General features: G+C 44.3%; 1 protein-coding gene across 1 annotated transcript; it reads left to right on the plus strand.

The window, feature by feature from the left end:
* LOC108792310 (protein-lysine N-methyltransferase EEF2KMT-like) lies at window positions 1-27,852 on the plus strand. The gene is made up of 6 exons (XM_018563052.1): window positions 1-36; window positions 670-771; window positions 13,664-13,797; window positions 24,450-24,739; window positions 25,930-26,079; window positions 27,641-27,852. Exons 1-6 carry the CDS (start codon window positions 1-3, stop codon window positions 27,850-27,852), a joined length of 924 nt encoding a protein of 307 aa, XP_018418554.1.

Raw genomic sequence — 27,852 nt, forward strand, 5'->3', positions numbered from 1 at the left:
ATGTTTGATGTCTATGGAAAGAGGCAGTTGTGCTGGGTATGAATCTAGAGATAGCATATCTGTGTCAGACTCATATCCAGAAATATTGCCCTTTTTGTCATATATAGGTTCTGTCTGGGGAAAAACTCCCCTACCAGGTGTGAAATAGGTGGGGGCTTCAGGTCCTTGAGGTCTTGCTGTCCCAGAAGAAGTTGACAAAACTGCAGAATCAGGTTTTAAACTTCCATCCCGATGTTGGCCTCCCATGCTTTGTTGAATTCTAGTGCTCGGATCGAAGGTATCCACCTTCTAAGCAGTTCTGTTTGCACAGTTTGACTCCAGTAATTTGCAAATTAACATTCTCACGCTGTAAGACATTTACTATTTCAGTCTGCTATTTAATGCATCGCCTGCACATTAGTCCATTAACTAACAATGTTACACCTCTGCTGAATTATTGTACAATAAGAAGGCAGATTACACAGAAAGCTGCAAGCTGAGACAGGAAAAATTGCCACACTTCAAAGCCAGACAGACGGCACAAACCGTGTGAATCACTGACTGGTTAAACAAACTGGCTGAACAGATTTACAAATCCTTTGGCTGGTAAAACTGTTCATATAGTTTTGTTGTTTTTCGTCATTATCTTCTATAAAGCAGAATTCAATTATGTATACTTTGTCCCTGCAGCATGAGAGCACTGAAGCAGAACCTCAAGATGAATTGTACGATGCACTTGCTGAAGTCTTAAACACAGAAGAAACTACAAAGTGCTACAAAAGTTACTTTCTGGTACGTGTTACAAGTAATAGTAATTTGATTTATTTTTATTTAATTTTAAGGTTATAATTGTTGATTGGTTTTCTTTATGCTTTATTCTCCACCTGACATTTTTTTTGTGGAGGCCAAGCAGAGCACCTGGTATTTGAAGGGAAACAATAGACAGTGGGAGGGTGTATATAGTCTTTCTCCATCATCAGTGCAGACATGTCTGGTAGCAGATTACATTCATTTTCACAGACCCTTCTGTGCCCCAACTGGCACATTTTTGCTAGTCACTATTAGAATGTGTGTAATAAGTAGTGCCATATATCATCACTATGGGTCAAAAAAAAAAGCTGGCCATAAACTCTTTTTTGTTTTTTAATTTCTGTTCATGGATCATATTCCTCTTGCACACTATACTGTAATCAACCATGTTAAGAGGGTGCTGCAGTGACTCCCAACTGATCACGGTGTATTACATGGATAAGATATGCAGCCAGCACACCAATAGGCTTGTTTCAGAGTGAAAAGCTCTTTATTCTTGTTTGACCACATAGAAAAAGCAATGCATTAGGACTGTGCAGGGACCCTTCCTCCAGGATAAATGAGATACACCTCTCAATTTCCCCATCCACACTATTGTATTCTGACAGTGGTGGATATTGTCTTATTTTATTAAATGATTTGAACAGTTTCCACATATCAAAATATACGTTTACAGGTCTCAGAAGACTAGACTGCGGGACATCCTAAAACATTAATGTACCATAGAGTGCCTAAACCTCAATCAATTGCCTTGAGCAATTGCCGAGCGGCTCAGTCAAGCCAAGGGCATATGCTTCGGCTCGACTGAGCCGAGGTGAAACCCGAAGCGTGCTGAATCACGCCTGGCTCCACCCAGCTGTCAGTTGCAAGGCTTTTGGCCGGCCATTCAGCCCGCTTCGGGTTTCACCTCGGCTCAGTCGAGCCGAAGCATATGCCCTTGGCTTGACTGAGCCGCTCGGCCAAACTTCGGGAGCTGTACGAGCTATAGTGAATAGCCCGTACAGCAGCCCTTCGGTTCTATTGAACTAAAGGGCTCCAGCGGCCGAAGATAGTCGAAGGATCAGCCGAAGCTATGGCTGATCCTGCGGCTAGCTTTGTGAATAACCCTTTTAAAATTGCTAATAGCCACTGCACAAAAGGTAGTAGGGGCTACACAAGCCTAACATCACTCAATAAGATGAGAACTCAGGTTGTGCAAAGTTTCAAGGCAATTGATTGAGGTTTAGGCACATTATGATACATTAAGCTCGTTTTACAATAAGCGAAGAGTTTTAGGATTGCAATAAAATAGTTTAATGTGAATAACTTTTGGTGTGTTTTATCAAATGACCCAAAATCTTCAGAATATATTGGCATAGAGTCTTGTAGTATGGGAAATTTGGGGGAAATTGGTTAACATCGAAGTTGTTTTTTGTACGTTAAGCCACATTAAGCTCCCCAAAAAACAAGCTTAATGTCACGCATTTGCCTTGTGGTTAACCAAAATCCATGAAACCTCCAGGATAGGTTTGGGAAGCTGAGAACTTGGGTTGTGCAAAGTTTAAAGGCAATTGATTGAGGTTTAGGTACATTATGGCACATTAAGCCATTTTTACATTAAATGTTTTAGGATGTCCCTAGACTTCAATAGAAATATCAAGCAAAAGAAAGCATTTATATAACCTAAGCCTAGCAGGTTAATTACCTGCTATTACTGCCGCTACTTTATTGATTCATCACTTTGTTCCAAATTGAGACCTGTTAGTAGTAGCAAAATACAGAGTGGATACAATGAAAGCGTAGAAAAAAAGGAGGCAAAAGAGAAACAAAGTAAGAGATGAAACCTAAAACAAGGTACAAAAGTGAAAAGACAGAAGGGAAAAAGAAACCAGCTCACTCTTCATTCAGTTGGGGAGGAAGGAAGGTAGTTCATTTTACAGCTTTAATTGCTATGTCTGCTTTGGGGACATGTTCTCAAAAAGAAATCTACAGTATATACAGTACCTCCCAGTAATTTGCAATATATTGCCAGGTGAGCTTAAAGTTATATTAAAGTCATAATGTTTAAGCTATAACAAATGCTGAATAAATCACTTACAATGGATTCTGCAGAATAAGTTGGTCCCTTGAGCTCTGTACAGATATTATGTTTTAGGGTGGCTCCTTTACCTTGCAGGGTACTATGGAGCCACCATGTGTGTGCTGTTAAGCTGTGTGTGTCTCCACAAACACACACAGGCATGGCAAGGCACTACTCTGCCCCCTACTCCTCCCTTTATTCTTTCTCCCTTCTACAAGCTGGTAGATGGACAGCTGCTGGAGACTCCTCTATCCCTTGTGATCTGTACTGGACATAAAGATCAGGAATAGGGAACAGAGAGTTTTAGCCATCTTTTCAGAAACCTAATGGGGGGGATTTATCAAAACCTGGAGCGGAGAGAATATGGAGCAGTTGCCCATGGCAACCAATCAGCATCTATCTTCAGTTTGCTCAGGTAAGATTTGAAAATGAGAGCTAGAAGCTGATTGGTTGCAGTGCAAATATTTAGGGCTGCAACAACTAATCGACATAATCGATGATTGAAAAAGTTGTCAACTTTTTCAATCATCGATTAATCGGCTTTTGATTGGTTGGCCCTGTTCACAGCTCCACATACGCTGCACGCCACACCTCCTCCCCTCCCCACCTCGTGCTCGCCGCTGCCAGAGCCGCCCGGCCGCATCCACGCTCCACACGACGCACCTCCTCCCCGCCTCGCCCGCCCACATCCACGATCGGCACACGGACGCGGGGAGAAGAAGTAAGGAGGAACAGGTGTGGGAGGGTGGATGACCGTCACCGATAGACAGGCCCGATCTCAGAAACAAGTTGCTGGGAGACTGCTGAGGTAAGCCTACACTTTCCCACACATGGTGCTCTATAATGTATTGCTGGGATTTGTAGTCCATTAGTAGTACATTGCGCTGTACTGTATATTATACAGAGCAATGTACCATCAGCTATAGAGGAATGCAAATCCCAGCAATACATTATATATTGTATGTATAATGTATTGCTGGGATTTGTTGTATTTCTATATAGCTTGTGGTATTCTGCATTGGGGTGTATAGAGGACTACAAATCAAGGAATAATACATTATACAGCGCAATGCGGAATACCACCAGCTATAGAGGAGTACAACAAATCCCAGCAATAATACATTATACAGTGGTGCAATGCCCAATACCACTAGCTATAGAGGACTACAAAACCCTGCAGTAGTACATTATACAGCGCAATGCAGAATACCGCCAGCTATAATGTACTATTGCTGGGATTTGTTGTATTCCTCTATAGCTGGTGGTATTCTGCATTGTGCTGTATAATGTACTATTGCTGGGGGTTTTTTTTTCAGCATGTCAATTTTTATTAAGTATCAAATAATACAACACAAATAAGTGCAATCATCGGCAGATAACATGAATCAGGCACCAGTGCGCAGACTGCACCTGTAGCAATAACAGTTCAGAGCACTTTAACTGGAATACAGGATAAATCATAACAACATAGCCTTGAAAACGTACCATAGCCATATTACTTCCCTAATAAGTTAGCCAGGGGAATCAAAATCTAGGTGGTGAACAACCTCAACACAATATAGGTATTCGTGGGAAAGATCGGGCTTAACATGTTCAATATCTGCTGGGAGATAAAGGGGGGTTGTGTGGATGAACAGATCAAGTCAAACAATCAGGGGGAACCGTGTACTATAGGACATCTAAAGGGCCCAGGGAGTTCGTTAGTTTCGCCTCAAGATACCATTTAGATAATCTGAAAATGGACATCAGGTCCTGTAGTTGCTCTAAGGATAATTCAGCCGCAACAAAGGATGTCCAGGTGGCAAAAAATCTGTTGGTACGCATTTGATTAACCCCTTCGTGACTGACAGTGTCTAATTTGTCTAACAACATGAGGCGATATAATAGGGAGCGGAAATTCTCTATGGATGGGGGGTCTGATATTATCCAGTTGCATAAGATGGACTTTTTAGCTGCGAGAAGGATAAGAGGGTTTGCCGGTGGCATCTGATGGAAGGCAATCTCGCTTTACCTGAATGGACGCGTTGGATAAGAGGGTTTGCCGGTGGCATCTGATGGAAGGCAATCTCTCTTTACCTGAATGGACATTCATAAAGGAAATTGTGGCAGACCAGAAAGTCTGTACATGGGGGCATGACCAAAATAAGTGTGTCAGTTCAGGCAGGGGGTGATGGCATTTCGGACAGGCCGTCAGCTAGGTGGTAGAGGCATTATTAATTTTGGGGGGTACATTAAATGCGTGGTAGGCTCTGTGTACAATTTTAAAGTAAATTTCCCTCCAGGATTCATTTATAATAGCTTTCCGAACTTGACCCCATCCTTGTTCTACTAACTGGGACGTTTCTTCCTCAGTCATGTGCAGGAAGTCAGCCCAACGTTGAATGTGGGATGGCGTACAGATGGAGAAATCAAGAACCGAGGTAGCGATACATTTGGCCAGATGAGATAGGGGGATTTTGACCCGGGGAGACGAGAGTAGATGCGCAATAGGTGAATAGATTAATTCTCGCCACGGGGAGTTAAGGTGATGGGAGACAAAGTGGCGTAACTGTAAATATGGGAAAATGTGGGTAGCGGGGAGATTAAATTGAAGTTGAAGGGCACGGAATGTCTTGAAGTATCCCCCAGGGTCAAACAGATCCCCGAGGGTAGATATACCCTTAGCAGACCATGTTCGAAAAGCATAGGACTCCCTACCCGCTGAGAAAATCGGGGAGGAGGTGAGGGGCATACAAGGAGAGAGAACCGTGGGGAGACGTAGGAGCTTTCTGACTTCTCTCCAAGCTAAGATGGTGTCTCTGAGGAGTATGTTATCTTTTATATGAGTGGGAAGGAGTCTCAATGGGGTGCTCAAGACGCCCGGAAGTGACCACGGTGACGTCAGCTGGCTCTCTAGGGAGGTATTTGTGAAGAAGGAAGTATCATGCAGCCAGTCTCGCACATGCCGGAAGAGATTGGCTAAATTATAGACCCTAATGTTAGGAAGGTTGGCTCCTAAACTCTTTACCGGTTGTTGGAGTTTTTTCAAGGCTATTCTCGACTTCTTCCCTTTCCAGAGAAAGGTCGAGAATGCACTATGGAGGAGTTGGATATCTTTGTTTTAAAAGAAGGGGTATCGTTTGAATCGGGTAGAGCAATCTTGCGAAACTTATCATTTTCATGAGATGGCATCTACCCAGTAGGTAGACGGGGTAGTCACGCCACGTGCGCAATTCTTGGACAATTTTAGTGATGATAGGCTTATAATTGAGTGAGTAAAGATCTTTAGCAGAGCGGGGAATGGAGATCCCCAGGTAGATAATGGACTGCTTTTGCATCTGTAATGAGGGGTGTGTGCGGGAAAGGGCCTCAACGTAGGTCCTATCCGGTGTTAACGGCAGGAGTTCACTCTTATTAATGTTGATTTTAAGGCCGGAAAAGGAACCAAAGAGGCTGATATGATTAAGAATTTTTGGGATACTTGTCAGTGGTTCAGATACTACCAGTAGGATATCATCCGCGAATAGGGCCAATTTAATATCAAACGTGCCAGTTCTGTATCCACTAAATACTTGATTGGAGGCCAAGGAGCGGGACAGGGGTTCTAAAGCTATGTTAAATAGGAGAGGGGAGAGAGGGCAGCCTTGACGGGTGCCCTTAAATAAATTGAAAGGGGGGGAAAGGGCAGAGGGCGTGTATATTTGTGCAGAAGGGGAACTATACATCGTAGTAATATAAGACTGAAACATCCCCGAAAAGCCCAAACGCTGCATCACCTGAGACAGCCACGACCAGTTAACGTTGTTGAAGGCCTTCTCCGCGTCCAACGCCAATAGGGCCATTGGTGCAGGAGAGGGCCCTGACAGCCGTATTCCCTCTAAGGCAGTAATGATTTTTCGGACATTCAATACAGCAGATCTACCAGTTACAAAACCCGCCTGGTCTGATGAGATAAGTTTGGGCAGCACGACGGCCAGTCTGTTCGCCATAATTTTAGAGAGCAGCTTGGCATCAAAATTTAATAAAGAAATAGGGCGCTAGGATCCAGGAAGAGTGGGGTCTTTTCCTTTTTTAGGCAACAAGCGAATGTATGCATCACTGAACGTGGGTGGGTAGCTATTCTGGTGTAGTATATGGTTAAATAGGGACACTAAGGTAGGGGATACATGGTCCTTTAGGGGTTTAAAGAATTCAGCCGTCAGGCCATCCGGTCCAGGGGCTTTCAAACTAGGAGACATTTGAATAGCTGATTGCACCTCCTGGAGGGTGATCTCAGCATTTAAAAGGTCCCGATCAGCAGCGGACAGGGAAGGCAACGAGACAGAGCCCAAGAAAGAAGAGCCTGCGGCAGCATTTCCTTTGTCCGCTGCGTATAAGGACTGATAATAATTGCGGAATATATCACAAACCTCCGAAGGATCTGAGGAAAGCTCTCCCCTATCGTTAGTGAGATAAATTATGTGGGAGGGAGCGAATTGTCCCCGGATTAGATTAGCTAACAATTTGCCTGTTTTGTTGCCAAATTTGAAATATTTATGGGAACGAATTTGTAGATTATACTGGGCAATCCAGTGATCACATGATTGTTTAGCTTGAATCCACAGTGATTTGTTGTGAGGGGATGGGTCCTGTCTGTACGTTAAGTAGGCTGTCCTGGCCGTCGTGCATGCCGCCACATACCTCTGCCTGGTCAATCTCTTTTGGGAGGAGACATAGGCCAAAATTCTGCCTCTCAGGACCGCCTTTGCCGTCTCCCAAAAAAGAATAGGGTCTTCTCTAGGGTCTTCTCTATGCATGGCATTATCAGAAGCGAATTCATCCCACCAAGATGCCAGATGAGCCTGGAACGTATCATCATTGGTCAAGTACGATGGATAACGCCATACCAGCGGTCTGGAGGGTATGCCCAAATGGTGGAGATCGATTGTCACCGGAGCGTGGTCAGATATAACCATGTCCTCCACAGTCACATCGGCAATTTTTGATATCAGATTGGGAGAGGTAAGGATCAAATCCAGACGAGAAAAAGTGTCATGGGCATGGGAAAAGTGAGAGTATTCCCGATCCAATGGGTGTTGAAAGCGACAGGCATCCACAAGGCCTCTGGCTTGGATCATGGCAGACAGATTACGATCCTGTAAGAGGGTGGATTTAGAGGGGCGGCCCTTGGTCCAGGAGCGGTCTTCTAAGGTGACTGGGACAGCATTGAAGTCGCCCCCCAGAAGTACATAGGTGTCAGGGGCAGTTGGTGGTTGGCGAGATAGGAGGCGATCATAGAAGGATTTATTGTCAGCATTAGGGCCGTAGACGTTCCAGATATCAAAAACAGACTGTCCTATTTGGATGACCACATGAGACCATCTGCCCTCCGTTAAATCGTGTTGCTGAGACAGTAAAGAATAGGGGCTGAAAGCTTTGTAAATGCTTTGCACAGGGTTGGGCAATTTAGTATTCAATTCAGGAAGCCAGTCTGCCCAGTCCAGGAAATGGCAGATTTTTTTTTTTTTGTAGCAAAAACTAGCTGTAGTTTAAAGTGTAGTTCCACTTTTGTAGTCAAATTTGAGAAAACCCCACTATATATTTGCTTTTCCTATTCTCGCAGCTTAATGAAATATATTTTTATTTTTCGATGTATTGTTGCAGCAGGCAAGATGGCTGAATCTAGTTTTTTTTTTTTTAGGGAGACGTAGGAGCTTTCTGACTTCTCTCCAAGCTAAGATGGTGTCTCTGAGGAGTATGTTATCTTTTATATGAGTGGGAAGGAGTCTCAATGGGGTGCTCAAGACGCCCGGAAGTGACCACGGTGACGTCAGCTGGCTCTCTAGGGAGGTATTTGTGAAGAAGGAAGTATCATGCAGCCAGTCTCGCACATGCCGGAAGAGATTGGCTAAATTATAGACCCTAATGTTAGGAAGGTTGGCTCCTAAACTCTTTACCGGTTGTTGGAGTTTTTTCAAGGCTATTCTCGACTTCTTCCCTTTCCAGAGAAAGGTCGAGAATGCACTATGGAGGAGTTGGATATCTTTGTTTTAAAAGAAGGGGTATCGTTTGAATCGGGTAGAGCAATCTTGCGAAACTTATCATTTTCATGAGATGGCATCTACCCAGTAGGTAGACGGGGTAGTCACGCCACGTGCGCAATTCTTGGACAATTTTAGTGATGATAGGCTTATAATTGAGTGAGTAAAGATCTTTAGCTGAGCGGGGAATGGAGATCCCCAGGTAGGTAATGGACTGCTTTTGCATCTGTAATGAGGGGTGTGTGCGGGAAAGGGCCTCAACGTAGGTCCTATCCGGTGTTAACGGCAGGAGTTCACTCTTATTAATGTTGATTTTAAGGCCGGAAAAGGAACCAAAGAGGCTGATATGATTAAGAATTTTTGGGATACTTGTCAGTGGTTCAGATACTACCAGTAGGATATCATCCGCGAATAGGGCCAATTTAATATCAAACGTGCCAGTTCTGTATCCACTAAATACTTGATTGGAGGCCAAGGAGCGGGACAGGGGTTCTAAAGCTATGTTAAATAGGAGAGGGGAGAGAGGGCAGCCTTGAGGGGTGCCCTTAAATAAATTGAAAGGGGGGGAAAGGGCAGAGGGCGTGTATATTTGTGCAGAAGGGGAACTATACATCGTAGTAATATAAGACTGAAACATCCCCGAAAAGCCCAAACGCTGCATCACCTGAGACAGCCACGACCAGTTAACGTTGTTGAAGGCCTTCTCCGCGTCCAACGCCAATAGGGCCATTGGTGCAGGAGAGGGCCCTGACAGCCGTATTCCCTCTAAGGCAGTAATGATTTTTCGGACATTCAATACAGCAGATCTACCAGTTACAAAACCCGCCTGGTCTGATGAGATAAGTTTGGGCAGCACGACGGCCAGTCTGTTCGCCATAATTTTAGAGAGCAGCTTGGCATCAAAATTTAATAAAGAAATAGGGCGCTAGGATCCAGGAAGAGTGGGGTCTTTTCCTTTTTTAGGCAACAAGCGAATGTATGCATCACTGAACGTGGGTGGGTAGCTATTCTGGTGTAGTATATGGTTAAATAGGGACACTAAGGTAGGGGATACATGGTCCTTTAGGGGTTTAAAGAATTCAGCCGTCAGGCCATCCGGTCCAGGGGCTTTCAAACTAGGAGACATTTGAATAGCTGATTGCACCTCCTGGAGGGTGATCTCAGCATTTAAAAGGTCCCGATCAGCAGGGAAGGCAACGAGACAGAGTCCGAGAAAGAAGAGCCTGCGGCAGCATTTCCATTGTCCGCTGCGTATAAGGACTGATAATAATTGCGGAATATATCACAAACCTCCGAAGGATCTGAGGAAAGCTCTCCCCTATCGTTAGTGAGATTAATTATGTGGGAGGGAGCAAATTGTCCTCGGATTAGATTAGCTAACAATTTTCCTGCTTTGTTGCCAAATTTGAAATATTCTACATCTTTATGGGAACGAATTTGTAGATCATACTGGGCAATCCAGTGATCACATGATTGTTTAGATTGAATCCACAGTGATTTGTTGTGATGGGATGGGTCCTGTCTGTACGTTAAGTAGGCTGTCCTGGCCGTCGTGCAAGCCGCCACATACCTCTGCCTGGTCAATCTCTTTTGGGAGGAGACATAGGCCAAAATTCTGCCTCTCAGGACCGCCTTTGCCGTCTCCCAAAAAAGAATAGGGTCTTCTCTATGCATGGCATTATCAGAAGCGAATTCATCCCACCAAGATGCCAGATGAGCCTGGAACGTATCATCATTGGTCAAGTACGATGGATAACGCCATACCAGCGGTCTGGAGGGTATGCCCAAATGGTGGAGATCGATTGTCACTGGAGCGTGGTCAGATATAACCATGTCCTCCACAGTCACATCAGCAATTTTTGATATCAGATTGGGAGAGGTAAGGATCAAATCCAGGCGAGAAAAAGTGTCATGGACATGGGAAAAGTGAGAGTATTCCCGATCCAATGGGTGTTGAAAGCGCCAGGCATCCACAAGGCCTCCGGCTTGGATCATGGCCGACAGATTACGATCCTGTAAGAGGGTGGATTTAGAGGGGCGGCCCTTGGTCCAGGAGCGGTCTTCTAAGGTGACTGGGACAGCATTGAAGTCGCCCCCCAGAAGTACATAGGTGTCAGGGGCAGTTGGTGGTTGGCGAGATAGGAGGCGATCATAGAAGGATTTATTGTCAGCATTAGGGCCGTAGAAATTCCTAATGTAGATATCAAAAACAGAATGTCCTATTTGGATGACCACATGAGACCATCTGCCCTCCGTTAAATCGTGTTGCTGAGACAGTAAAGAATAGGGTAAGGTCTTACTAAGGAGAATTATCGTACCTGCAGATCGGCCTTTGGATGGTGCTCCTATCGCTGTTCCCACCCAGGATTGTTTGATGCGGTTAATATCTTCACGGTGGAGGTGAGTTTCTTGCAGCAAAGCGATTTTCAGTTTTTTGAGATGGCGCAATATTTGTCTTCGTTTTTTCGGGGTCCGGAGCCCTTTGACGTTCCAGGAGGCGACTTTCAAGGAGGTTCCCATAGCTTCCGATAGAACTGTATGACGTTGAAATTATAAAAAAACGGTGAAGAGAGAAAATGAGTCATTACCGGTGTCCCAGTGCTCCGGAAACGACTCTGGTTCACGGATCCCACGATACCAAGGGAGGAGAGGAGATTATGTAGAGAGATTGTCATCCATATGGCGATGTACGAGCGGTTGCTCCTAACGTGGAGCACAAAAAGTCTAAAAAGTAAACATAACAAACAAGTAAGGTAGGAGCATATACCTTTTCAGTGACTTCCTTTTTTCCAGATGACGGTGAATGTGGAATCGGCCATCAGGCAGGGGGATACGATCCAACCCTGGGAGAGCCAATGCAATAGTGGGGCAGGTAGCTTCCGGTCGCTACGCCCCGCCACTCACGGAAGAGTTCCAATGCATTGGGAGGAGGGGAGCAGAGCAGGTAGGAGAGAGGGGCGGTAAAGAGGTATGGAGAGAAGAAGGGTGGAAGATGAGGTCAGTGGGCCAGTCGCCAGTCCCCGGGCAGCCGTTGCTACGTGCCTACCTCTAGGGGGGACCCTGCAACAGGGCATGAAATTCGTATGTCTGCTTAAAAGCGGTCCAATAGAACCATGTCCTGCAGTGCTTAGCTTGTTGGCCTCACCCAGACCAGACCAGGTCCTCCATTCTCTCCACCTCTCCAACTTTATGAAGCCACATGGACACCGTGGGCGTCTGGGACGATTTCTACAGTGCTGGAATACAACAACGTGCTGCATTCAGGAGGTGTGGGAGGATAGACGCCTTATAGCTTTTCCTGGGCAGGGAGTTGTGATGAAGGAGAAAAAAGGCTGGGTCCTGAGGGATTTCCCTATCGGTAAATTTGCCTAGTAGGGACTTAACTGAAGACCAAAATGGGGTCTCTCTGGGGCATGTCCAGAAGATATGGAGTAAATCTCCCGGAGCTTCCTGACAGCGCCAGCAACTGTTGGGTACAGAAGGGTACATCGAGTGGAGGAGCTGGGGGGTCCTGTACCACCGAGTAAGCAGCATAAATCCGGATTCCTGGATTTTCGTGTGAATGGATGATTTAAAGGTGAAGTAGTGGAGTCTCGCTATTTTGGCAGGTGTGAAACGGACCCCCAGATCCCGCTCATGTTTTTGGATATAAACGGGGGTGTTCTCCACTACTGGGGCATTCAGTAAAGAATACATGTAGGAGACCGCATGTCGTAGGTGATCTATATTGTCACATTCCGCTTCAAAGGCAGTGAGCGGTCGGGAGAAGTCAGTGGCAGGGGGTAACGTGTGAAGGAAGTGGGAGAGCTGAATGTTCTTCCAGAAGCCAAGTATGTCTGTTTTGGGATCCGACAATAAGAGCGTTCTAGTTGGCCATGAGTCATTACATATAAAGTGTTTAGCTCTGCAATAGTTTGACAATCTAAGCGATTTAAAGATCCCGTCTTCCAGTCCTGGAGTGAAACCTGGATTCCCCAGTATCGGGAAGAGAGGGGAAGGGTGCGGTGAGATATGTAGGGTGTCGAAGACTTTCCTACATATCTTCCAGGTGGCTCCCACTGTCAGATGTGATCTGATTTCTGCTGGTACGGGCGAATTACACCAAGGGAGGCAATGTAGAGGGATAGCCGAGGCCGCCTGTTCTACTTGCAGCCAGGGCTTGGGGCTGGCATCCTGGCACCAGTCCACTGCCCTAGCAAGATGGCATGCAGTGTAGTACCATTCTGGCATTTTAATGAATGCCAGATATGCTGAAAATCACTGTTTACTGCTGATTTAAGCTAACATGCTTTTAAATTATTTGCCTGCCTTCCACTCCTACTGTTTAATCATTTATATAGGTATTACATAATGGGCTTATCAGGGGCAACAAATAGATATGTGTAAATATGGGGTAGTGTGCACTTAACTACCCAAAAAGTAAAGTATTGGCATTATATGGAGGAGTATTGAGCGTTAAACGCAATGACCGATACTTTGCAATTCTGTAGCAGTAATAACAATACTGAAGAATTTGTTTTCTTCGAAAAATCTGGGCCAAGCACATGCAATACTGAGATACGTCCATTTGTCTTTTCACTTTTTACCTATGCCACCTCCAAAAGTATTTTTTTTCTCTACACTTGATGAAGCAAAACGGAGAATCTAAAAAAAAAAAAAAAGAAAAACTTTCTAACAGAACACTGGTTGTGTTAACCCAAATATGTACACACTTGGTATATTATTAGTGTTGAGAATATATTGCTTTCAAATGAATGGTATTGTGAATATGAATGCTAGAGCTGAGAATGTTGACAGCAGATTATTTCTTTTGCAGCCATCAGGGAGCACTGTGATACTATGTGAAAGCCCAGCAATAATCTCAGAAGGCACTACAGGCTTAGTGACATGGGAAGCAGCTCTCTTCTTAGCAGAATGGGCTATTGAAAATATTGATATCTTCAGAGATCGGTAATATTTTTTTATATGCTCTAACCAGCCTTTGCATTTGTCACAAAAACAGTACAAGGTGCATTTGGGCTTCTTTAGTTTTACCAGGTGTCATATGCATGTGTAAATTGCCTGTAAGACTTTTGTAATTCAATTAAATTGCAGCACCACAGTTTACCACATAGGGCAAACAATGCAACCACATAGCCTTAGTAAGTTCCTTGTAGAGAGAAGCCGTAGATTCTGATGTAGGAACTTCAGTGCTAACATCTTCTGGCATAGAAAGGGCTGGTCTTCACGGTAGCACATTGGTGGTCAACTTGGTAAATATAATGTCTCAAATTTTGTGAAAATGTGTTTATTACTTATACTTACGTACATGTGCATATATACATGCATGTGTGTGTGTGTGTATATACACTGAGTGGCCAGATTATTATGACCACCTGACGTTTGCAGGCAAATTAGCTATAATTAGCTATAATTTTGCGCTGAAGTTGCTAAGAGGGCCAACCCATTATAAATAGGGACGCAGGTTTGTTTACCACAACAGTAGAAGTGATTTAATTCTGAAGATATGGGTAAACAACGCGATTTAACAGCCTTTGAACGTGGGATGATTGTTGGCGCTCAAGCCAGGACTTAAAACTCAGACTGTCCGGGTGAATCCATGACAGTTGGCAACCCTCATGGGAGGCTACGGGCCACCTCCTGGCTGCGGGCATGGGCAGTGTCCGAATGGTCAGCCCACCTCTGGAGATGATCTCACCGGCCATGGCACTCTTCTTCTGTCTGCTGCTCTAGGCTCAAGGGACAGCCCCTTTTGCCCCGCGGTAAATACGGCCCTCCCTGCGGACCAAAAGTAACCAGTGCATGTACTGGTACTTTCAGAGCCCCTGTCATAGAGGATCAATCACAGTACGGCCTTCCTGGGCCAGCAGTACCCTGACTGTAATTGGAGGGAATTTTGAGGGGCACTGGTCTCCTTTGGGGGAAGCACTTTGTCTTGCTTGATGGCCCTGTTTTTCTCTCTTCACAGGGTTTGGAATGTTTCTTCCATCCCTGCCTGGCTCTATACTCTGGCAGGAACAGGGAGTATAGCTGCACTCCCTCTGCTCCTTGCCAGTGCTTGGTGACTTAGAGATGCCTCATCCAGCCATCTCCACTGCCTGCGATTTCTGACAGGGCTGGGAAGTTGATCACTGCTGGCTTTGCTGCTTTGGCGTTGGTGACCCCGGCTGCCAAGTGGTCTCGGCCGACCCTGCTGTTTGTGCATTCTGTTTTCAGTGCTGGGCGACAGTGGTAGTGCAGATCAGCTGTGTCCACAGTAATTTTATTGTTTTAGTGTCTTTTGACAGGGCTGGTGATTGTAGCATCTTCTGGTCCTGTCACACATAGCGTTGAGGTGCAGTGTCAGCCACCATCATTTGTGTCTTGGGCAGTTGCCCTTTCTGAGCACAAGGGTCACTGGAAACTGGCAGGAAGGTGGTCTTTTGTCTCTGGAGTGTGGCACAGCATGGGCTGGCAGCTACTCTTCGCTTCACTTCCACGTGGATCTCAGACTTGCCGGTTGGTTGTTCCTGTGGGGCTGGTAAGTCTTTACTGCATCAGTGTTCTCCCTTTGCAGTCTATTCAGGGTTGGTGGCGGCAGTGCACATGGCAGACACCCATAGGGCTCCTCAGCATGGGGCTGAGCGTGCATGGGATGGGGCCCCTTCGCCTTTCTGCTCAAAATGTGATCTTTTTTTAGGCTGCCCCCCCAGGTGAGGCACTCCCTAGGTGAGACATTCCCTGCCTGCAACGTTTCTCCAGCTTTCCATTGCCTCTCTGGACTCTTGCGTGGGCAGTTTGGCCCTGCATTGAGACAAGGTTGTTCTTCGTACTCGTCAATCATTTTTGCCTAAGGTTGTATCTTCTTTTCATCTGAAGGAAGATATTGTTCTGCCTTGTTTGTGTCCTAGGCCATCATTCTGGATGGTCCTAGCTGGGGTCAAGCTGCATTGTCAACCACTATATCCAGGTGGATTCATCAGTCAGGCCTATACTATTAAGGGCCAGGTACCTCTTTTCTGGGTTATGGCTACCAGAGTGAGTCCTTTGTGGGCTTTCCATGATCAGGCCTCTGCTGTCCTGGTTTGTAAGGCAGCTACTTGGTCTTCTGTACACAATCTCTCCAAGTTCTATAAGGTGGATGTGGCAGTATTCTCGGAGGCAAGTTTTGGCCGCAAGGTCTTGCAGGCAGTGATGTAAGTGTCTTGTTTGGATGTGGTTTCTGCTCTGTTTTCTGGTTGGCACACTCTCTACCTTTACTACTTTTGGATGTCCCATTGGTCAAGGTCCAAAGGATCCATCTGTGTCCTTTAATGAATATAATCGAAAATAGGATTTTTGTACTCGCCTTAAAATCCTTTTCTCTGTGTTCATTGAAGGACACAGCACCCACCCTCATGTTAATATATGGGTTTGCTATTTGTTTTTGTTTTTTGCCTAGTGTCCTACTTCTGCAGGTGGCGATATAACTCTGGTTAAGTTCCTAAGGATCCAGCTGTGTACTTCATGAATGCAGATACAAGGATTTTAAGGTGAGCACAAGAAAATCCTATTTTTTTTTTCACTTTCTTTAAACAGGCCAAGCTATCCAGCAAAAGTGACAGTTATACAGGTTATGAAAAATGCTGGTGGATGTGCTTACAACAAGCTTTTATTCATATGGTTAAAACTTTTGTTCCAAAACAGGAAAAAATAACTTTTTCCATAACTGCTTAACCTCCCTGGCGGTAATCCCGAGTCTGGCTCGGGGTTAATTTTCAATGCTAGGAGCGGTAAACCCCGAGCCAGGTAAATAAAGTACCAAGTTCTTATATCGCAAGTGAGTCTCGACAAATATAAATAAAATAAAATATGTGCACTCTATAGGACGTGAAGAAGTTACTAAGTTCAGATTTTACTGTGAAAAAATTATAAATCTCGGTAGTCACTACCTCGGCAACAACTGTGCAATACAACAATCAGGTGTGGGAAAAGGGTCCTCAACCACCAGCCGGTGCACTGACCAGGTGCCTCTGTGTACTAAGTGTACATGGTTCGTCCAAACAAACCTCCCAATGATGTGACAATCTATTCAAAGACACCAATCCAAATACAAATGACTCAGTGTCACAGACTGGTCGTGTATAGGAAAACAAAAACAAACTCTAAAATCCCAATCTCTAAATCGTGACAAATTTTACATATAATACGAACACTTAAATAATAGAAATTAAACAGTATGAAAAATTATCACACATACAGTGCTACCCCGTGCACTCCGATTCCTCTCAAAGACAAAAATTAAATGCGGGGTTAATTTAACTAAAATACCGGCATCGATCTCAGTGAGCAGTCAGTTCAGAGTGGTCAGTTCAAAACATCTCAAACCAGGGATAGTTCATAGAATCCGGAAAGTCCTATGGTTTCTTGTGATCCGTCCTCTTTTCTCAAAAGATCTGGTCTGCTTTTTTCCTCCCTCTGGCAGGCTCCCTCACCTCTCGCTAGGGACGGAAACCTATTAAGATCTCCCAGGGGGAAAAAAGACGAAGAAAAGGCGGCGGAATCCTCTAAGTGCAGTAATTCAAAAAAGATGTATTTCTTTAAAATACATGGATGCACTTACAAGACAGACGAGTTGTTCGAGCATAAAATCAGTGGCAGAGTGTTAGCACTTAACTGGAATTAGGCTTGAATTTGTAACCTAAAGTATAAGTAAAGGCAAACTTTTTTTCCCCTGTCATTCATTGAAGGATGAAGCTTCAGTCCGTTAGATGTGTGGGTTTATATCATCACATGCAGGCGGAGGATACTAGGTGCACGAAAAAGTCAGCTTTAAAAGCCAGTACCAAATAACGGTTAAACTCCACCAACTGCCAGAAAGCTTTGTTCTTTCCTAGCATCCAAAGAGGATCCCTATACCTGGACTCAAGCCAATTTTTCCCCCTCTGATCTTCAGTCAACCGCTGACTAGGGGACAGACTGATATATCTTGTAGGCTCCCTTGTTTAACCATCGAGAACATGCAGACACTTGCCCCTCACTCTTCGGCTTGAGAAAGGCCCCTCACTCTTCGGCTTGAGAAAGAAGACCCGATCTTCGAAACGCGTAGCCAGCCTGTGACATTGTCACTCTTCACCCCTTACACCTCCGTGCCTCGCTCTTACCCGTTCCAACCCACAGACACACCGCTCGCTGTTCCGGGCTCCCTGCTCGTGCCCTCGAGCGGTGTCAGTCTCATTCTCACTACTACTCACCTCGACCTCAGCATCCACCTCCTGGCACTCAACCCTACCACCGGCTTCCCCCGGACACCCTCCACCTGCCAGCATCAGCCGCTCGTCAGCGGGGTCACAGGCCCCGCCCCTCCCGCACGTAGTGTTCAGGCACACATTCACCGTCCTCTCCCAGCGACCTGCACCTCTCAGATCAGAAGCTTTACATTACCAATGACCCGGTCCACACCTCTCACAGATCGCTAACACATCCACCAACCAGGTCCCCACCGTGCCTGCCACTCTCTGCATCACGCCCCCCCCCCCCCATCTCGGATCCCTGCCACACTTAACATCCGACCCAGGCTCTCCTACTGAACCCCGCTCATCCCCAACCCTTCCACACCCCCATCTGCCCACACACTTTTAGTGCCGAACACCCTGAGCAACCATCCACATTCAGCCGCTGACAACGCGCCAGTACCTACTCCCTGGTAAGTCTGATACCCTCATTTGTTTCTGCCAAGTCACTTTCTGGTAGTGGCGCTTCTGTACTTTTCGTTTTTTATTTCCTCCCTTCCCAGCCCATTTGGAGCAGGATCGCTGGACATCAGAAGCCCTGTTTGCCATCAATGTGTTAAAACTATGACCGTTTCATACATCCATTCCAAAGGCTGGACACGCAGCAGCATTGTGGGTGGATCACATCCTATGCTGGGTGGAAAGATATGATTCTCTGTGGTATTCATTCCTGGCATTGAAAACTGACTATAACGCACAGGCAAGTATTTGTAATGAACTGGATCTCAGCTACGGATCAATGAACCAGCTTGATTATTTATTAACAGTGTGTGGTATGTAACACTATTCCTCATACAGGAAGATAATTAGAATGTTCATATCATTGAAATGGTTGGCAACATGCGTTGCTGAGGGAGGCCACAGTCTATAACAAGTTGAGGAAATCTTGGGGACGTTACTTCACTTCTTGAGATTCTCATGAAACAATAATAGTCAATGGTAAAATAATAATACTTGCAGTTTAGTAGCTATGACGGGTGTCCTTGGAAGCCTTCTGGATACAACGCAGTCTGTGAGCAATTTTGTAAATAGGATGCATGCAAGTTGCAGAGACTCCTGCAAGTCAGAATAACTTGCTACGGTCTGAACAGGATTAACAGCCAGGTGGAGTTGTAGCTTCGTGTCAGTATCTTGGTGGAGTTGAGAAGCAAGGGTTAACAGCCAGGTGGAGTTGTAGCTTCGTAGTCAGTGTATCTTGCTAGAGACAAAGCAAGGCAAGGATAACAGCCAGGTGAGGTTTCAGCTAAATGAGTGTCTCTGATGTGGAAACACAGTAATGCAAGGCAGCTTTACAGCTTCAAGTAAGGAGAGAGTTTCCAGGGTGGAGAGCAGTTAAAACTGCTGTTGAGAGAGGTTCAGCTATAGCAGTCAATTGCCGGCGTTCATTCCTTTGCTCGAACACTGTGCAAATTAATTGCAAGGCTTAAACCACATAGGAAGGAGGAGCTGTGTGATGTCATCGTCGGGGAGCTGGAGCTCCACATCGATTTACAAGACGACGAACAGGTGAGTATATTACACTGACAGCCAGCTTATCTAAAATATCAAAGCTAGATCCCTGGGAATGGTCCCTTCCCCATGAGGTTTTTGCACAGATCTGTCTCCGGTGGGGGAAGCTGGACGTGGACCTACTATCATCTTGCTTCAGTAGGAAGCCGAACAGATTTGTGATGAGATACAATGATCTGATAGCACAGACAACAAATAGAGGTTGGTGGTTCCATGAGGTTGGCACAGCCTGATCTATACATTGCTGTCATTGAGACTCTCTGGATGCTTCCCTGGATCAAGTGCAAGATTAGCTCAAAAGGATGTTGTATGGAGACATGGTTTGTCTTCTGGCAGATGTGCCTTGACATCACTACTATCTGGACATGTTCCTGTAGCCAATTCTCTATCCATGTACTCACCATTTCATCTATGCCCATTGACCTCAGCTTGTGTAGTAAGCGTTTATGTGGTACTGTGTCAAACGCTTTAAAAAAATCCAAATATACCATATTCACCTGCCTCCCTCCATCCAGATCTCTACTTACCTCTTCGTAGAATGTTAATAGGTTTGTCTGGCAGGAACAGTCCTTCCTAAATCCATGCTGATTATCATTTACTATAGCATTATCGTGAACAGACTCTACTAAGTAGTCCTTTATCATTCCCTCTAACAGTTTGCATACTATGGATGTAAGACTGGTCTGTAGTTCCCAGGTTGGCATCCTGACACCTTTTTGAATATTGGTGCTACTGTAGCCTTCCACCAGTTACTTGGTACCCTACCAGTCATTAAGGAGTCCTTGAAAATGAGGAATAATGGTCTCGCTATAACCTGGCTGATTTCTTTAAGTACCTTGGGGTGCAGTTTATCTGGCCCTAATGCTTTATTTGCATTAAGTTTTTCAAGTCTATGTTGAACCCCAGCTTCCGTCAACCACTGTGGTATATTTTGCAATGAGCTACATGCAGTCTTATCTACATTAAATCCGTCTTTTTCCTGAGTGTATACTGAGGAGAATAAAGAGTTCAACACCTCGGCCCTCTCCCTGTCGTTTGTGATTAAACTCTTGTTTTCATCCTTTATTTGGCCTATCTGGGTTCCTTTTACTGACTGTGGCAATATGCTTTTTGCACTCTATTTTAGCTGCCCGAATTTCATGTTTACATCTTTTATTACATTCCTTGTAATTCTGGAATGCCAATGTCATCCCCTCCATCTTATATTTTTTAAATGCCACGCTCTTGTCCTTGATGTGTTGTTTTACTGTTTTGTTTAGCCAGACAGGCTTAGTTACTGATCTTTTATTTTTGTTATCCAATGGTATATACTTGGTAATAGCGTTATGTAATGTATTCTTAAAACAATACCACTTCTTGTCAGTGTTGAGTGTGAGAAATAAGTTGTCCCATTCAGTGTCGCATACTATCTGGCGTAGCTTATCAAAGTTTGCCTTTCTGAAGTTTAGTGTTCTTGTCCGACCGACAAGGTTTTCTGTACCCAATATTAAAAGTAATCACGTTATGATCACTATTACCCAGTGTCTCCCTAATTGCAATATCTTCAACTAACTCCGCATTATTGGAAATTATTAAATCTAGGATGGCATTTTGCCTAGTTGGAACCTCAACCATCTGATCCATGAAATTGTCCCACAACAGGTTCAGAAAACGGCCCACCTTTATCGAATGAGAGGTTCCATTAGCCCAATTGTTGTCTGGATAATTGAAGTCGCCCATTACAACAACATTACCCTGCTTCATAGTTGTTTCTATTTGGGAGTGTAGGTGAGCCTCCTCCCCTTCCGCTATATTCGGGGGTTTATAACTAACACCCACAATTAGTTTACCACTAGCATCAGTCCTATCTAGCCTCATATTTTGTCATTGGTGCCGATGTGCACCATGACAGCTGGGTCGTGCCCAACCCCATCCAGTAACCTGTCCATCCGTTCCGCAATGTGTCGAACACGAGCCCCCAGTAAGCGTCAGACTGTTCAACGCTCACGGTTCAGATGACAGATCACCCTGTCTCTCCGCCTGATGATGGAATCCCCCACCACCAAAATCTGTCTCTCCTGACCCTCTATCCTGCTCCCATCCTTGCTGGAGCAATCACTCCCCCTGCGGATAGAGGAGGCGTCCTGCTCCAGCAATGTCACCCCTGAACTAATATCCCCAACATCCTGCAACCTGGTGTATTTATTGGGGTGTATCAGTTCAGGACTGACCTCTCTTGCACTCTTCCCCCCTACCCTTCCTTCTAACGGTAACCCAACTACCCAGCTCGGGATCCAGCCTGGGGCGTCAAGTCCAGACTCCTTTCCATGTTAGTTATGCTCTTCAGTGTTGCCAGTTTGTTGTTTAGATCCAGAATCTGGGCTTCCAAACAAACAACTAGCTCACATCTGGCGCAACAGTATTCAACCTCAAACGCTTGCTCAAGAAATGCATACATTGCGCACAATGATCACCGAGTTGCATACCCACTCATGGAAGACATTTTTTTTCTTTCTCCTTTTTTTTTTAATAGGTTATTTATTTAGGGCCAGCAGTATTCAAGTGGCAATTACACTACCGCCCAAGAGTAATTACACTACCGCCCTGGAGTTATTTTACTAAAGCCCTGGAGTTATTACCCTAAAGCCCTGGAGTTACTACCCTTAAGCCCTGGAGTTACTACCCTTGAGCCCTGGAGTTATTACCCTAAAGCCCTGGAGTTATTACCCTAAAGCCCTGGAGTTATTACCCTAAAGCCCTGGAGTTATTACCCTACGTTATTACCCTACAGCCCTGGAGTTATTACACTACAGCCTGGGAGATATTACCCTGTTGCCCGGGATATATTACCCTGTTGCTTGGGATATATTACCCCGATGCCTGGGTGATATAAAACTTCTGCCCAGGAGTTTTTACAGTAGAACCCTGGAGTTTTTTTTTTATTTTAACACTAATGCCCAACAGTTACTACACACTGCCCTAGAGTTATTTATACTAAACCAGCAGTTAAAATACTATGCTCAGCAGTTAAAATACTATGCCCAGCAGTTATTACTCTATGCCCAGCAGTCTATATACTTAATGCCCAGCTATATATACCCTTAATACACTTAATGCCGAGCAGTTACATTTTAGATGTCCCAACAGGATATTGCCGCTAATGCCTAGCAAACGCCTAGCACACTATTAACACTGTTAGTGCCACAGCAGTCCCCTCAGCCTTTCAGCAATACAATGAAATACTGTAAAATACAAACGGTATTAATGCAGTACAATGCAATACAATACAGTCTCCTTTGCCCACCCTATGTACCACTCATGCCCCTACTCACTCTGCCCCCCCCCCCCTTACAGTCTCTGAGACACACTACTGGCCCCTCTCCCCACTCTCATTCATTCACACTCTCCTCCGCTCTCACGCTCCTCCGGCCACCCCTGACCACCGCCTGACGATCGCCTGCTTGATCTTCCGATCACGATCTTTGGCCACTCTCCTTCAATCAGCCTCCTGCCGTCTGTTCCTCACAGCTCCACCTCTCGCTCTTCCGGTCCACCCACTTGATCACTCGATCCTCTCGTTCGTCACCTGCTCTCCGGACTCCGGTCCCAAGCGTGTCGGCGCGCTGCACGCCCGTCAGCTTGCCCGCTCGTCTGCTTCTGCTTCCGGGTTGTTCAGTGGATTCATTCATATGTACCTTCATCCAAGAGGTAATGCATTTTGCCTCCACTGTTAGAACCTCAAACCTGGTCTTGCCAATCTTGCAGAAGCCTTCCTTTAAGAGCATTTGAAAAACCCCACCTCTGACCCTTTTTGGAGAAGATAGACTTTGTTAGAATTTTGTTCTTACCATAAAATCCTTTTCTTGAAGTTTGAGGGGCACAACTCTGAATAATTCTGATACGTAGGGTTATGCTGCTGCCTCTAGGAGAAATGAACACTAGGCAAACAAAAATGAAAAGCCTGCCACTTGACATAACCCCTCCCACCTCACACATGCCTGTTTTTGCCTAATGTCCTTAGGCAAATGGATGTGTTCTTCTGCTTTATTTTTTTTAATTTTATTTGTGTTTCTATGGTTAGAACAAGGGCTTCTAGTTGATTCATACCAGATAAAATGAAATCCTGGAAATCTTGGATGTGTATATATAGCCGTATCTCATAAAAATATTCCCTCCCGAGAATTGTGCCCAGGTCATAACAGTGATGTCAGATGATGTGGATGACGTTTGCATTCACTGCACAAGCATCAGATGCTAACGTTGGTGAATGTGATGTCATTTAAATTTGTTGTTACCACAAACCTGTGAAGTCACAGTCATGCTAATTTTGGCCCTTGTCAACCTGACTTTTATTTTGTTTTAATGTAATGCTAGCAATTTACCACTATGTTTCCAAATCTGTTAAAGATAGATGCGAGCCCTATGTGTTCTGAAAAAGCAATGCATAATACATTAGGGTAGACTACAAACCCTAAAAGATAGACGTGTAGAACTGAGAGATCGTCAAAATGGAGAAAAAAAACGCTCTGGGACTCAAGGATTTATGGAGAAATAGGCCTGGGACTTAAGTGGTTTATGTCTTTGACAGCGCATTTAATCACTGTGAAAGAAAATAAGCAGTATAGCAAAAAGGAAACTTTGCTATAGTGACAGCACTCAGGCCCCCTTCCACCCGCCAGGCCCCAGTCTTCTGCCCAAGTACCTTTTCAGATAATTTGGCTCTGGTTCTGAGGATGAAAGGTTTTGGGGGCTTATTATGGACTTGGTGGTTTTTGTTTGCTTTGCATAGTTAATATACTGTAGTTTGTAAAGTTCTAGAGAATATATGTGAATTCTTTGTATAATTTTTTTTTTTTTTTTCAGAACCATATTAGAGCTTGGAAGTGGAATTGGGTTGACAGGATTGGCGATATGCAAGAGCTGTTTTCCTAAGAAATACATGTTTAGTGATTGTCACCAGAAGGTGCTTTCAAAGCTTAGAGAAAATATTCATTTAAATGACTTTGTGCTTACTGATGAAGATGATTATGTCAACAATCCTGAAAGATTAAAAGAGTCAGACACTGTTCAGCTGTCTGTTTCAGAACTGGATTGGGAGTCAATTACAGAAAAGCAACTTTCACACATTGATGCCGATGTGATCATTGCAGCAGGTAGTACAACAGAGTGGGGAAAAAAAGATGATTATGAAATATTAACTGAAAATCTGATTTAGCTTATTTTATTTAAGGTCTATAGATTTGTAAGCTAATTTATTATTGATAATACACACATAAAAATCTCTGAGACAAAAAATAAAATTAACTGAATGTGCCATTCCACCCCCTCGCAGGTCTGGAGTCCTAAGTAAAGTTGCTAAACACACAAAGACCAACTTACCTGTTTAATGTATTTCTATGAAACAATAAAATACATACATAAAACTATGTAAAAAAAAATTACACAACTGTATCCAAAGTTTGTTTATTAAAGTGACACTAAATCCAGGAGTTAAACCTTAAAATTGCATTCAAGTACCCTAATTATTAACAAAAATATATATTTTTTTGTGTATCACTCAGCTGTAGATCCTCAAATCATCTCTGAACAGGTGCTTACATTGTCCTTCCTTCTGAAGTGTGGATACTGCTGTTCCCCATGGTCTCTGTTTGTGTTGTAAGGTAGACACCGCTCCAAGCTCACTCCCGTGATGGACGACAATCTCATGTCTAGTTTACTAATTTGTATTGAGATTGTAGTCCATCACGACAGTGAGCTTGGAGCGATAGCTACTTTACAACACACACAGGGACCATGGGGAACAAAAGTAGCCACCCTCCAGAAGGAAGGACATTGTCATCATGAATTCAGAGAGTTTAGCGTCACTTTAATACATATTTTTTAAAAGATCAGACTGCTGAGTTCCAGGAGATGTGCACTTTAGTAGCAATATGTCATATAACATAGAAAGTCTTGTAATATATAGTATATGATACATAAAGTTCATATAGTCCAATGGGTTGCATGCCTTGGTAAATGCTCAATTGAGACAGGATTTTTTTGTATTTTCTGTAGTCCATTGGACAGGTAATATGGTCTTTGTGTGTTGAGATGTAATAAGTACTTGGGGGTGTTTATACTTGTGCATTACTTGGCACACCTGCACATAAAATGAAAAAATACAGCTAATGCAAGGTCCACTTTAAATAATAGGTTTATGTTGCATCATTTCACAATGAATGTAAATCCACCCATATGTACATATAAACTTAATATCCGAAAGAAAGATTTGAATACAGACTATACATAATTTTGCTGTATTGCCTATTATAACCTCTTAAATAATTTATTTTGTGGCTTTCAGATGTTGTATATGACCCTGATATAATAACGTCATTCACAAACATCTTATGCAAGCTTCTCTTCGGTAAAAAAGTTGAACAGTGTTTGGATATCTTTGTAGCTTCTACAGTTCGCAACCCTAAAACCTACAGACTGTTTCAGACAAAACTAGGTATGTTTGTACTTGAGTTACTTCTTTGTAACAGGGGCAATATTTCCTTGTTTAGTTTACTGAAGTTGCATTGTGTATTACATTATCAACTATTTACACTTGTTAAAATGACTGGGGTTTTTTAGAGGTTTTATACATTTTCTTATTTATAGTTTCTATAAAAAGTATTCACCTACTTTGGCAGTTTTTAGGTTTTATTGTCATAGAACTTTGAAGCTCAGTGGATTTTTGTGTACATTGATTGACAGAAACAGACTCTTCTGGTTTAAAAATGGAAACACATATCTGTAAATTGATTTAAATTACAATACAAAATGCACAAAATCACTGACTGGATTTGTGCAGACCCCCTTTAAGTCTGTGTTTTAGTTATTGCTCCCTTGGCAGCAAATACATACCATGTAATCATGCTGCCACTATTACTGAAAGTTTTAGTTATTAACCCAGATCACATGTTTTGAAGTGTGAAGTTGGCACCTCATGTTTGTAAAACCTAAATTCAAATATACCATTCATTTGTGCTGTGTTTACAGGGGTGTGGAAATATTTTTCAAAACTGCTTGTCCAAGGACTAAAGCGGGGACCAATCTACTTGTCCCGCATGACAATCTACTTGTCCTGATAAAAAAAATAATTTTAACCATGTTAAGATGCTCTTCTCATTGGTCAGCGCGGTCACCTGACCACGCTGACCAACGATTGCTTGTAATTTGTGAGTGAAATTCGAAATCCATAGGGTAAGGCTGTGCTGGACGGCAGTATGGGGGTACAGATAGTACACCTGTACTGATGGAGGGGAAGGACCAAGCGCCGAAAGGTAAGTGTAGCGCTGAGGGAGGGAATGTGGGGAGAGGGAATGAAGGTTGGCCAGCTTTGAGCGGGTAATTCCATTTTCCCCAAATTAATTGGGAAAGTGAACTTACCCTTTAAAGGAGAACTATGGGGTCAGTGTATTTCCCCATAGTTCTCCTTGGGGTAACGGGAGGACACAAACTAGCGTCCTCCCGTCACCCTAAGCTCAGTATACCGCGAGCTACAGCTCGCGGTATACTGAGCTTAGGGTGACGGGAGGACGCTAGTTTGTGTCCTCCCGTTACCCCAAGGAGAACTATGGGGTCAGTGTATTTCCCCATAGTTCTCCTTGGGGTAACGGGAGGACACAAACTAGCGTCCTCCCGTCACCCTAAGCTCAGTATACCGCGAGCTACAGCTCGCGGTATACTGAGCTTAGGGTGACGGGAGGACGCTAGTTTGTGTCCTCCCGTTACCCCAAGGAGAACTATGGGGAAATACACTGACCCCATAGTTCTCCTTTAATGCACATTGTGCGTGTTAGAGACCACTGCTTATTCACATGCAGATAGCGGCGGGGACGGGGGTGGTTTTAATTTTTTTTCTTTTGTTTTTTTTTTACAGGGATGCATCGATACCGGTTTTTCGAGTACCAAAAAATGTTTTCGGTACTCGCCAATACCGGATGTCCAATTAAGGAGGCCAGGCAGCATGTAATGACTTGCCATCTGGCTTCTTGATTAGCCGTAAAGCAGGGCTGCGTGTAAAGACTCGCCAGCCGACTTCCCGATTTGCAGGGAAGCTGTCTCCATGCTCCCTCGTCAGCAGATGACTAGGGAACATGAAGCTGGCTTTCTTGCCAATCAAGAAGCCCGGGGGGGCAAAGAACGGATGTTTTCCACTCTGCACCCTACTCTCCGGAGGACCCTGAAAATCACGGTTGGGCACAAGATCGCTGCTCGTTTGAGACAAGTGATCTGA

Source organism: Nanorana parkeri, unplaced genomic scaffold (assembly GCF_000935625.1).
Source record: "Nanorana parkeri isolate BGI_ZX_2015 unplaced genomic scaffold, ASM93562v1 scaffold628, whole genome shotgun sequence".
Taxonomy (NCBI): Eukaryota; Metazoa; Chordata; class Amphibia; order Anura; family Dicroglossidae; genus Nanorana; species Nanorana parkeri.

Coding starts and splice junctions, on each gene's coding strand:
- LOC108792310 (XM_018563052.1), top strand. CDS start 1: ATGTTTGATGTCTATGGAAAGAGGCAGTTGTGCTGG. Junction 13,798..24,449: donor ATTGATATCTTCAGAGATCG/GTAATATTTTTT, acceptor TTTTTTTTTCAG/AACCATATTAGAGCTTGGAA. Junction 24,740..25,929: donor CGATGTGATCATTGCAGCAG/GTAGTACAACAG, acceptor TGTGGCTTTCAG/ATGTTGTATATGACCCTGAT.